Source organism: Halyomorpha halys, unplaced genomic scaffold, assembly GCF_000696795.3.
Source record: "Halyomorpha halys isolate HHAL.00 unplaced genomic scaffold, Hhal_1.1 Scaffold686.1, whole genome shotgun sequence".
Lineage (NCBI taxonomy): Eukaryota > Metazoa > Arthropoda > Insecta > Hemiptera > Pentatomidae > Halyomorpha > Halyomorpha halys.
This window is the reverse complement of record NW_027114454.1, coordinates 420,841-434,037: the sequence shown is the minus strand read 5'-3', so window position 1 is coordinate 434,037 and position 13,197 is coordinate 420,841. Positions and strand designations below refer to the sequence as shown.

The following is a 13,197-nucleotide window of genomic DNA, read 5'->3' as shown; positions in this document are numbered from 1 at the left end:
CGAGCCTAGGCCAACCAAGCCGAGCCACCTATCCACATGCTCGCGTATGTCTGAGTTCGCCATGGCTCGGCCAACATGTAGAGGCCCCTTTAAGCTTATCTAGTCCGATTTTTGTGAATTGTTGTCATCCACCATCTTATTTGTCGTATTTTACGTTTTCTTTTTTTCTTTTGTAATAAAAATAATATAATCCCAGGGCAATTGCTGAAATCACTTCAACGTCCTCCATGTTTGCCTCTCTGAATAACACTGACATGTGGATGGTCCGCACTTTGCTTGCCGAGCATTTGTACGAGCCTCCGAGCCATGGCGAGCGGCCAACATGTGGATCCACCTTAAGAGATAAATTGACGGAATGAATTTTACAGGAACTAGCCGTGTATTCTCGCAGGATGAAAACTTCACTTCAAAGAGTACCGGCCTATGGTCATAAAGGAGATAGTCAATCCTTGGGGAACACATCAGATAATACAAAAACAAAATAGTGAAGAATGTACTGATCAAATGTGACTATTCTCCAAGTATCTTCCGATCCCTCAAAAATAGAAATAAACATGAATTTATAAAAGAATGTATTACGTTAGAAACATAATTCAATAAGAGTAGTTACCTTTTTCTACCCTGAGTATTGAAAGTTTCAGAACAGCATCACCTAGCTTCCTGTCATCTTCTGCAAAGCAATCCATTGATCTTAATGTTATGTATTTTTCTCACCCGGTGCTGGTTTTAAAGTTATATATACATGCTTACTTTAGGCTATGTCCTAATATTACAAGCAGTGCGCCGGCGGGCAACAACGTTGTACGGTTGAGTAACATGTAAATATTATCGTAATTGTAAATATATTACTTCAATACATAAACGCAAACAAAAGAATATACTAAAACACAGTAAAGTAATTTGTTACAGGCCACGCCTCTCACCGGCCTTTGCATTCTATACAGATTGAATAAACCAGAGTAGCATCTCTTCAGTACCACGGAGGCCTGTTTCATGAATTACATGAAACAGGCTCTCACAACTGTAGAACCTTGTACTTGACCAACTAAAGTAAAGGGTCATAGGAAAAATATCAGCTATCTTTGGGTAATAGATGTTGAGAAAAGATTTTTAAATTGAAACAAATGAAGCCTTTACTAACTGAAGAACTATCTTTCCTGCATCCGAAAAGCTATTTCATTACAAAAATTAGAGTAATTATGGGAAATAGAATACGGATGAAAATAGAGTAGACTCAAGGCTGAATAAAAATGATGAAAATGATCTTGCTAGTAAGCAATGTGTAACTAGACAGGTATATATCCTTAAAAACGGAAGCATACAGATGTTAATCGTGCGCAAGGATTTTTAAGGAGCTTAGTAACAATAAAAATTATAGTGAACTAAAACGTCATATAAAGCTTATCACAGAAGTTGCTTTTCTTTTCTTGATAACTTTTTTGAAGTAATAGTTCTAATTAATGTACTGTAATATCTGTGTTTTATGATATTATTATTAGTTACTTGTATTATTACTTAGATATTTTAATTGATTAAAATTTTCCTACCATTGTATTAAACCATTTCTTAGTCAAAATTAATGTTGAATTTAAAAAGCGAAAGTTTATTGTAATGTTACAAAAGAGCGAGTTTTTTTTCTGGAAAATCTTTTATTATCAAAATTCAAATTTTACAAGCTTAAAATCCACTTAGTTGTATTTATCAAAGTAAATCTATTTTAACGTTAAATTTTAATTCCCAATCCTGATCATGTTGACATCCTGTTAGTTTTGCTTTGTGTTAAGTTGATTGAATCGTTCCTTAAAAGAGGGTAATTGGGGTTAGTTTCAAAAAGGTTTCTTTCTCAACTTGAGTGTTACTGGGTTTAGTTGTTTAAGATTTTATATTACGAATTGAGGAGTTGTTTCAAATGTTCAAAACCCATTTTTAGTGGCAATCATTATCTTATCCATAATTTTTTGTTATGATCTAAGTATTTATTAATATCGTTGTATACAGTATGCAGATTACTTGTGACTGTCTTAACATCATTATATCTTCTTCAGCTAATGATTTCAGTTCTGATGAATCATCCAGAGAACGTTATCCAAATTATAGTTTTTTCAAAGAGGTAATATTCATCTCTGGATTCTAGTAATTCTGGTAAGAAAAAATGTTGAAGTGCGATTTTAAAGCCTTTCTTAGTTGGCTTGTTCAAAAAATTCACTGTCAAGTATTAGTTACTGGTTTATTTAATTTTTATGTTAAATACGTGTAAAATGTATTAGTACATCATTTTACTTAACAATTTTGTAGGAATAAATATATTTACCTTAGTGGAGTATCATTGTAATTACGTAGTGTTGTTTTCATAATTTATTTTTAATTTGTAACTAAGAACATCACTTTACAAGTTGAAGAAATTTGGTTTATCATAGTGGGTATTGTATGTATAGTATTTAATTACTTGCATTACTTGTTATATTTGTTCATATGTATAGTTTTGGTAAATTATAATTGTTATTCTAACTTTATGACCTGTAAAGAGAGGAGAAGTGTACTTTGAACAGTCTTTTCTGAGCAGATCTTTATGTACATGATTTTCATAATCATATTTGTTTCAAATTTCATAACTAATAATTGTTTGTCTCATTTAGGTCATTTTTGGAGTTGTTCACGTGACTTTTAGGAGAAGGAAATTGTTCACATAGACATATACTTTTACTGTTTGTATCGTAAATGAGTTTACTCTATACTTTTAGGGTCATTCTTACTCGATCCCAATAAAGTTTATTTGAAGGTTGCCTGTATTATACTCATTTACTGGAATAAATTTTCTGATATAATTAATTGGGAACTTAAAATAACAGCCCCAAATCTTTTGATAAAAAACATATTGAGGTTCTTCTATCCAATCTATATTAAATTTCATTTTTTCTAATCAAATGTTTTCGAGAAATTTGTTTGTTTTATAATACAATTTTTGATATTTTTGTACAATATTTATTAAATTAAGTTGTTATTTAAACAAGTTTGTTTGAATTTTACCATTAACACAGCTTATCAGTGAATAAATCAATTGCAGAAAATATTTAAAATCTTATATTTAATCCTGTAGGAGTATAATGTTATGACTTATTAATAATCTTATTCCAATATTGATCAATAAGCTAAAAAAATCACTTTTTTTTTTTTTTTTTTTTCTCTCAATTTTCTTGATTCCATACATAGTGATACTCATTCCATGAGTATTTCATTCACTGAATGGGTTAAGTGATTAAAATGGCGCTTAAATTTATTTTTCATAAAATATTTGTATTTTTTAAAATCTATTTAATATGTGGAATTTAGTTATAACTAGTGGTTATTTTTACTATAATTATAATCTTTTGTTTTGTAATTGCATATTAAACCTCCTAAACTATTGTTATTGCTATATATGTTATTGCAAGTTATAACCTCCCCAATTATTACTGGCTTAATTTGATCATAGTCTGTTTTAACTCAAGAGGTGAACAAAATTTCGTTTGAGATCAGTGCTTTAATTCGGATTCATACAATTAAGTTTATGGTGTCATAGAATAACCCATAACTACAGAAATATAGCCTGCGAGGTCTAATATGTTAGTATTTTTTTTTTTTCTTCAGGGTATTGGAAGATTTAAAAACATTAATCTCTCAAACTATAGTAAAAAACTAATGCCTATTAGTGTATATCCGTATATGTTAAACTGAACTGTTATGAGTGATGCTTCATCACTTTTAACTGGGGCATTGCTTCAAGGACTAATTGAGTAGAGGGAACCTAAAATTTCCCAACAATTTTGACCAGATTTTACTAACTTCCTGTAGGTCTGGGGAGTATTCCCTGAAATCTACCCTTTTCCTTAACAATTTCGAGTATTGTAACTTTTTGGAATAATATTTTACCAAAATTTTTGCTGTTTGAAGTAGGTCAAATCTTGAATTTCCCAACTTTTCGGGTTTTCAAATTATTGGGTGGGATGACAGCTCCATGTTCCTTGTCTTATAGGTTGGGCTGTTGATATTATATGTGTTATTTATGGTCTTTATTGATACTATTTAATGCCTGATTTGCCGTGGTTGTTTTTAGCTGAGGGTTTCGAGGTGTCTCCTTAGCAATCTTGAGCCTGCTGCAATGCCAATTCGAATCACCTGATGGTAGGGTTGACTGTTATTATGTGGCGTCACCACAGAATGAAAACTTGACCCTCCTACTCAAAGTTAAAATATGTAAACTTTATGTCAGAAATGATCAGGTAGAGGGCAATAAAAAGGAGAAGTACCTGATATGCCAAAACATTGACTATTTATATATATAAAGTAATTTCTAAGTCTCTAGACTTCTTTTCAAAATCTTCCAGTATTAATTCTGTTAATAGTTTTTGGCCTTTTTTTTTTTGTACTTTATGCTCATTCATTTTTGTTTAATTTTAATTAGTTTAAATTGTGTTATATTTTGTTAATTTAACAACATAGCTCAGTCAAATAATATGTTTCCAAACATTGGGTCATTATTGTGTCATAATGGCCTTGGAAGTTTAAGTCTTTTAAGTACTACTCTACCTGCCCATAAACTCTCAAACTTTAAGTTAAATTTTTGTTGGTGCTTTAAATTGCCAATTAATATAGCTTCATTTACATATAAGTTATTTTATTCATTATTGAAATTTTTTCTCTCTAATTTTTTCAACGACCAGTGTAAATGAAGTTATATATCACCTTTTGGCTTATACAATATATTTTTTTTAGTTCATTGATATTTGATATTTCTATCCTTTATGTTATTTATATTTTCGCTCCTTAGAGCAAGTATAATATTTTGTCAAATTGCAGAAACTAATTCTCATTAATCAATAATACAATCTTTGTTAAGCATTTATCACTATTTTATATTTAATTGGGTCCTTTCACTATTGATAATATAGATACAATTAATTTCTTGTACTCCTTTGCTATTTTTTTTGTGTTAATGATACTATAGATATGATGATAACATTTAGGAAGGTTGAGGTTCTTTAACAAAATTTTTGTTTCTTTTTCAGTGTTATATTTTTATTTCTTTATCATGATGTTGTGTGTTATGCCATTATTTTATGTGAATAATGCCAATAAATAAAAAAACAGTAAATTTTTTATTGGATTGACTTTTAAATTGATGTCATTAATCAACCATTTAGGAATTGCAATGATCAGTTATTTCTGTTTGATTTCTGGTATCTATGCTTAGGAAAGATACAGAGTTTATGTTTTTGATTCTTAATTTGTATCAATGGTTTTATCACTGTTCTATTTTGAAAACTAAGATAGTGCTTAGCAATAGATTTGTAATGTTTTTGACATAGTTTTTGTTTGTAGATATATTGATAAGCCTTTGTCCAGGAATTCAGACAATATCCAAGGACTTTTTCAGTATTAATAATGCATGTGCTAGAGTCCAGACTATACATTATTCATCTCTTGATTTACATTATTCATATTAATCTTGACCATATGTATTATTGTCAAAATAAAAGAAAGATAAAATATGCTGAAAATTGGGATAATAAAAATTTTGTTTTTATTTTTGCATTGAATTTGTTTTTAGTTGTTAATAATCACTGTTAATAATGTGAATTACAATATTTTTTTACTTTAATTTTAACTAGGAATCTGAATTATTAACTAAATTAGTTTTTTTGTAGTATTTATAGCAAGTGATTGATCTAAAAATTAATTCAAAAAAGTTAAAATTTCAATAAGACATTATTTGTTTCATTTTAAAACTAGTTTTATTTATTTTTCTATCATTTTAGGATATAATCATTATTTGTCAAACAGTAAAGATATTTTCATGAATACTGCATTAATTTCCCATGAAATAATGAATTATTTTGTTTTTTTTACTTTTTCTCTATGGGAATATTAATTGATCTGTATATTTTATCCTCTATAATTGAAAATTTCTTCAGAAATTCATCTATCACCCAGCACCTGTCTTGTTAACTAAACCATGAATTATCTTCCTATCTCCCTGAGATCATTTGAGATGTGAAAATACATTAGGCCAGTTCTTGAACATAAGTAAACATTTGTTTGACTGAACAGGGACAATGAGGGTGTGACGGTCAAGCACCTTGGGGCAAGGATCCCAGAATGTCTGGTTCAGAATGTTGTAGGTTCAATTCCTATGTGGAGTAGTTAATATTTGTTTCTCAGGGATCCCAAGAAATGAATCTTGACATCCCACTCTAATTAGTACAAGGCTACCATTAGGTAGCTGTCACGAGTTGGCAAAAAGAACCAATAGGCCTACTTGCCAGACTAGTTCCCCACCAATTACCTTTATCAGGTAACAAATTTGACAATAGGATTTAACAAAACATAGCCTTTGTTTTAAAACTGAATCTATAGTTAATTTGTGAGGATATCAAGTTGTAAAAAATAAAAATTGGGATAACAGTGATATATTTACATACGTGACAAAGGAAATATTGACCACCCGCTTGTGAAGGAGAAACTTCAAACTACCTTTACCATGCATGCTGCATTACTGTGGTCGTATCTCTGGGCACTAAGGATTCCAATCCCGACATTTCAGTGTTCTCTGGTACCATTAATGCTGGTGCTGAGACAAGTCTGGATACTAGGATTATAGTGCTGGCATAAATTTCTTTAAAATATTTTTTTACAAAAATAATTAGAGAAAAACACATGTAACAACTCGTAAGTATGGACAATTGTGGAATGAACTATAACAATCAATTTGTTTGTTCTGAGCAGTTTTGATGCTGGCTCACTACAGCACTAATCAGACAGAAGTAATCAACATCGGCATAGAGGAAGTTCAAGTAGGTGTTGAATAGTCCTTGCAAGAAAAACTTGATTCAGCAATAAACAAAGAATTGAATCCTACCATTCATTCCAAAAAACAAAAAAATTAACAATGTGAATGTGAATTTACTTATAGTTTGTGTGCATCTAATTTTCTTTAAGGATTATCATTTTATAACCAGTGCTGCCCATAAGACCCAAAAGTTTAATAACTTAGAACCTCTAAAATATAAACTAGCATTTTATAGTATTTCGATTATAAAGGATTTTATAATATTTCAAAATGCTCTGATTGTTCTCTGCCTGTTGCTAAAGTGAAAAGACCTTTGGCTGACCTATACTAGATGTGAAGTATGTTTCCATCCATCATACTTCATATAATTGATTAGCTGTTATTCCTTAACATTAGTCAAATTGAAAAAGTATTTTTGGTAGAAACTTGCTTGACAGATAGCACTGGTCGTCCAAAGGTCTTTTCACTTCACCAACAGGCAGTGAACAATCCATGGGGGGGGGGATTGTTATGGGGTACTCATAATTTTGAATACTATTAGTATTCCAGGTTAATTAAAATAGAATGTTTTTTTTTTAGAAAAATAAAAAAAAATTGTATAAAATTTAAATTTGAATTACTAATAATGGCATTTGATATGAATTATTATCTTCTCTTGCTGTAATGTCTGCTTCCATCTTTTTTTTTTTAGAATACTCATAGTTGAGTATGTTGAGAGTGGTCCTGTTACTGCAATACCCATCTTTAGCATTTCAAGGGCTGTGAGAGGATAAACCTGTGACCAAACTTTGTTTTTAAGTTTTTCTCACACATGATTAATCGGGTCAAGATCCAAACTGTTTTCTGGCCACTCTACGCAAACTTGATGTTTTTGGGTAATCAGAAACACCTGTTGTGTTTTATGGTGGAGGATTATCATGTAATCATCTGGTACTGTTAATTTGGTAAGGTGGGGGAAAGTAGTCCGGCAAGTAGGTCTCATGGTCCTTTTTGTCATTATTCTACATAAGCATTAATTGATTATCAAGGGGTGTAAAGTACTACATGATTTTTTAAATTGTCTCCTCATATCTTGAAGCATTCAAGCCCCTTCCATAGGTTGATCTTAAACAATACATGCCACCATATAACATGGCAGAGCTCCCTTTCAATACCATTGTTTCTGACAAGCAACACTGGTTATATGTTCTTCAGGTATTCTCCAAACTTTTTCACTGTCATTTAGACTGTTATAGAGTACTTTTATCTCATTGAGTAGTAATTTTTTTTTTATATATATATTTCTAAATGCATGATTGAGAATACTAAGTGAAGTAATTGTTTTTATTTCTTATCTATATTTTAGAATTTTCTATCATTATTAATTTAATAAGGTTAAAAATTGTTATGATCTAAGTTTTGAGGCTTTTTTTGTGGCCTTATGCAAGGCAAGTCTCTGTTGAGGTGAATTGCTTGATTTTACAACCTTAGTCAATTAATTAGTAGGTTGTTTGTTGTTGAGGCATCACCTTAGCAACCTTGATTCTGCAGTAACACTTCAGAGTGTCACACCTACATTTCAGGTGGTATTGTTTTATCTGAAGACCAAAAAATCTGATAGTATCTAATTAAGAGATGTCTGTGTAGAGTCTTATTATATTTAATTGTTCCCTTGTTAATCACAAGAATGGTCTTGATTCTTTTTATTTCTTTAGTCATCATTTAACTTTAAAAGATTAAAAATTTTATATGATTCCTAATTACAGCTGAGTCTATAATAGAGATGGAATAATTTTATTCATTAATCTGACACTATAATTATGAAGTTCTTAAAATGTAATGTTTACAAATATCTGCATGAATATTACCAAGAAAAGGTTGTTTTAATTAATGAAAGTAATATTAGTATGTTTTATATCAATTTTAAGATTTATAGCTTTGATAATAATATAATGGTTTACTACTAGTTTGAATTTATAATTTTAAATATAAATTAATTGTGATTTTTTTTTCTTAGGATGTTGCTCTTCTGTGTTTATGTTCAGTTACTGTTCAAGTGCCAAGTTTAGTCAAAGAAAGAGTTAGTGGAGACTGGAAAATTGTCAGTTGTCTGAACTGTGGGCAAGCATGTTACAGCACAAACAAAAAACTTGCACTTAATTCTTTGATTGTGAAAATAAATCTTGAGGTTATTAATATTTGCATATCATTTGTGATTTTATATATCTATATATTTAATTTATTTGTACTTATGTTAATAAATTTGAATTATGATCTATGTTTAATTTTCTTGAAGGAATCCAAGGTTGTGTTTTAAGCAAACGCTTGAATTTTGATTGAAAAACTTAAAAACACCAAACAATTAAAGCAACAGAGAGAGATGACAATGCCTCTGAATTCCTGGAATTAGACGGTGAAGAACACTCCTGCAAGCAATTCAAGGACTGTTTCGAGCTATGTTATAGTTAGGAAATTTCGAAAGATTGGGAGTATAGCTATATAATTCCCATCTATAAAGAGTTCAGCTTAACTATTGGCCAATTAGCTTATCAAATTTATATACCTTTATCTTTGAAAGAAGGTTTTTACATGTTGTGGAGTGCCAACTTAAGGAGCAATAGGCAGGTTTTGACCTAGACATGCAAACCCAGGACCACATATTTGTTCTTAGTAATATTTTGAAAAAGCCTTGGGGTAGGGATAAGAGTATTTATGAAATATGGAATGCCCTTTCTGCAAAGAATTTACCAGCAGATTTCCTGCAAACAATTAAATCAACTAACAGAAATGCAAAAGGTCTCATAAGTTTTTCAAGCGATGCCAGAGTGACAGTCACAATCCCATGTTATTCATTATTTTTAAAAATTAGATCCATGAGATATGTTAGTGCAGAACATCATCGAGGAGTACAATAGGAAAATGGAAGATGCATATATTCCAGTTAAAGTGTTTGCTATATGTGGGCAATATAGTCCTAATAGCAGACTTGAAAAAAAAAAACTACTATGGGAAGAAATGTCAGTAACTTGAAAAAAAAAAAGTCTAGTTCTCCTTTGGAATTAAAAAGAAAATGTTTAAATATTATGTAGTGGGGGAAGCCCTAGAGGTAGTAAACGAATACAACTACCTGGAAAACATTATAAGTTAGTAAGGATTGTCTAAGACTTTGCAAATAGAATTTTTAAAGGGAACTAGGTGTATTATCAGATTAATAATGGCCTAAATGGGTACTGTGAAGTAGGGAGAGATGTAATCATACTTACATAACTCGTTTGCTGCAATAGTATTATGATTTGAAAATCAAGATTTTTGAGTTGATATCAGAAGGACAATTGGAATGATGTGAACTTTTAACTAGTAGAGTGTTATTTCTTTGCTTTCTAGGCCATTTATGACCTTATTGTTGTGAAGTTTCACTGAAATTAATGCAGTATTTAAAACTTCCAATGCATCTCCTGAAAAATATTGAGTTATGGCGTATGATATACAGGGAGTTGAAGACATGATTAGCACACCTATAAATCTACAATTTTAGAATTTTGGGTGGGCTATAACTGTGTCACCTGAAGTTTCTTACACACTTATTCTACCTTTAATTTTCTCCTATATTTAAGATCTTTCTGGCATTTTTCATGTAACTCCTATAAAGAAAAGTTTGTATCAAATATATCTCTGTGATTAATTTAGTTGCTAATTAAATTATCTAAAAAATTAATGTTGGTGCAGAGCTATATGTAAAATATCAATTGTAATAATCCTATTTGAAAATAAACTCAATTGTCAAAATTAGCATTTTGTTGATAAGTTTGGTTTAGAATTTTCAAGTGTGTTGTGTCTTAGTGGCCTTTCCATACATTAAATTTAAAATGATATAATTTTTAGTTATATTCATCAACTTTTTCTTAAACTAGATGGTGGCATACGGGTTTGTCCATTGAATCAATTCTTAGATTAATAACATTCAAAAGTGGTATATTCTAATTCTAATATGAGTTAGAAATTGAATTAATAATAATTATAATTGATACTGAGTCTAAAAAATTTAGAATACTGGAGATATAGTTATTTAAATTATTTTACTGAATTTCCACTCAAAATTACATTTATAGTACTCATTAAAATATTATTTGTTAAGACTTAGACTCTGTCCTAAGTGGATAGGGATAGACGATCTCCAGTTTGGGCATGGTCTTGTCTGGGGACTGGGGTGTTTGATGTATTTTCCTGACTTCTGTCACCACAAAATTTTTAACCCTGTCTGCTCTCTTCTTCTTGGCTTGGCTTGACTGATCCTCAATTTCTGAACTCTACTGCTCAAAATCTACCTACCGAATATCCTCAATTTTTCCTGCATTTACTTTACTCAGTTGCTCGCCTCTCTTCTCTTCAAAAAATATTTTACCAAATATATTCATCACTCTACCCTTTTGAATCTCCTTTCAGCCTTCTGATTGTATATTTCTAAGGGAGAGGGCCGGGAACTCTGCACTGTGAAAACTTTAGTAGGTCCTTCATTCTGTTTATTGCTATTCTCTTATCTTTATTGTCCAGAGTAAGTGCTGGGGGGTTGTAGTGTCACTTGGTTCTTGCTAGCTGCCTAAAATCTGTGTGTTAATATAGAGTTGCTGTCTTTGCCTGGCTAATGGTTTTGTCAGCAGCAGCTTTTATACACATGCAGAGGTATATTGTTACAAAATTTTCTTTTGGAGTTAGCAATGGTTTTATTATAATCAGAATATATATAATCAAACTAAATCTTTTTTCATCCCAGTATTCTCACTATGTAATGATATATATATATATATACATATTGTAATGACTATTTATCATTAATTAATATTCTTAATTAAAATATTACAGATATTAATCCTGGTGTTAATCTGCCAAATTAATTTAATAATTTGTCTGTAATTATGTTAATTAAATCTGAATTACATTGAAATTATCTGTTAATTTTGAATTGGCCAAGTTATATTTGAGGTGTCTTCCCAGTATTCTCTAATACCAACTGTTACCTGCAGTTCTTATTATCGTATATTAAAATATTTATCCTTCTTAAATAAATGACTGGAGGAGGTTCCATAAATTACTTACTGGTTGGAAACAACAGACTTAAATCCACTACATTTGTAATCCTTTTCTTTTTTTTAACTTATCTCTTTTTTTTGTAATCCTTATCACTGTTATGAATAATAATAATTTAACTAATATCCTGGTTAAAATGTTTGGTATAAATAAGTTTTTATTTTTAATGATTTGATAAGTGGTACTTCTTTCTTAAAATCATATGGGATATCATATATTGATTCTATTTAAACATTTTTTTTTCAGAAAGAATCAAGTCAAGTAAATGCTTTGAAACAAAGTGAAATATACTCCCCTGCTTTCAAAATTCTACTTTATGATGACTTACCACTGGAAAGTGACTATGGTAATTATTTTATGTTTCAATTTTACTTTTTATTTACATTTTTAATTATAAAACTTTCATTATTTTTTTTTTTATATGTTATAGATTCAGATGATGTGTCGTTGTACCCTGCTGCCCTAACATGGCTTAGTGAACAGACAGCAAAAACGGAAGAAAGAATTAAAATCTTTGCTGAAAAAGAGTTTAATATTTTAGACACAATGAGAAAAAGAGCATACAGGGATCAGATAGCAATTTTGAGGTATTGATTAATTATAATTTGGTTTTCATTTTATAATGTGTTTTGGAATGGTAATATTGAAAAATTATTTATAATATATCCCTCAAAATTATGTTCAGATAATGAATGTTTTTGCTCATGTTGAAGTTTATTTGGTAATTTTCATTTTGAAATTATCCTAGTTTCCAAGATTGTTATCAAAATCATCATAAATTTTTTGAATTTATCTTTGTTTAACTATATGCAATGACAAAAATATCTCATGAGAAATTTTTTAATGCTAAAAGGTAAAGGCACTCTGTCCTGCTTTGATATCAACTTTAAATTTTACTGACAGAAAATTTTCTTAGGAGAAGGCTTAATAACATTAATATCATGCATCTATGACTGTCCAGTACACATCCTGTAGTCACCTCTTCTAGAACTTTTAAGTCTGTGTTTTAATAAGCCTCTACCCTTACACTGCATGATGAAAAAAAAACAAATCAAGAACAAACATAGCTTAACTGGTCTGATGGTGGTTTGTTCTTGATATATGGCTCATTAACTTCTGACTCTACTTGCTTGTATACATGTATATATTAATTCTATTATAAATGAGGAGAAGATGGTTGGGGGTGCGGTCAATGAAACACAAATAAGTATGACTAACTTATTTTAATGTGCCGACGTTTCGGCTAGAGTTTCTAGCCTTCTTCAGGGCTAAAAACAAAACAAGATAACAACCATAAGATAATAACT

At 30.1% G+C, this 13,197-nt stretch overlaps 1 protein-coding gene across 4 annotated transcripts in view; it reads left to right on the top strand.

The window, feature by feature from the left end:
* Positions 1–1,825: 1,825 nt before the first annotated feature.
* The window catches only part of LOC106685370 (uncharacterized), a 36,888-nt gene continuing 25,516 nt past the window's right edge, over positions 1,826–13,197 (top strand). For all 4 annotated transcript variants that reach the window (XR_001343834.3, XR_001343833.3, XM_014427996.3 and 1 more), the window contains exons 1-4: positions 1,826–2,110; positions 8,823–8,993; positions 12,137–12,236; positions 12,321–12,477. Coding sequence is in view for 2 of the 4 variants with exons in the window: in XM_014427996.3 (XP_014283482.1) it covers positions 2,000–2,110; positions 8,823–8,993; positions 12,137–12,236; positions 12,321–12,477 (539 nt within the window). In the remaining 2 variants the exon portion in view is untranslated. The remainder of the gene's footprint in view (positions 2,111–8,822; positions 8,994–12,136; positions 12,237–12,320; positions 12,478–13,197) is intronic.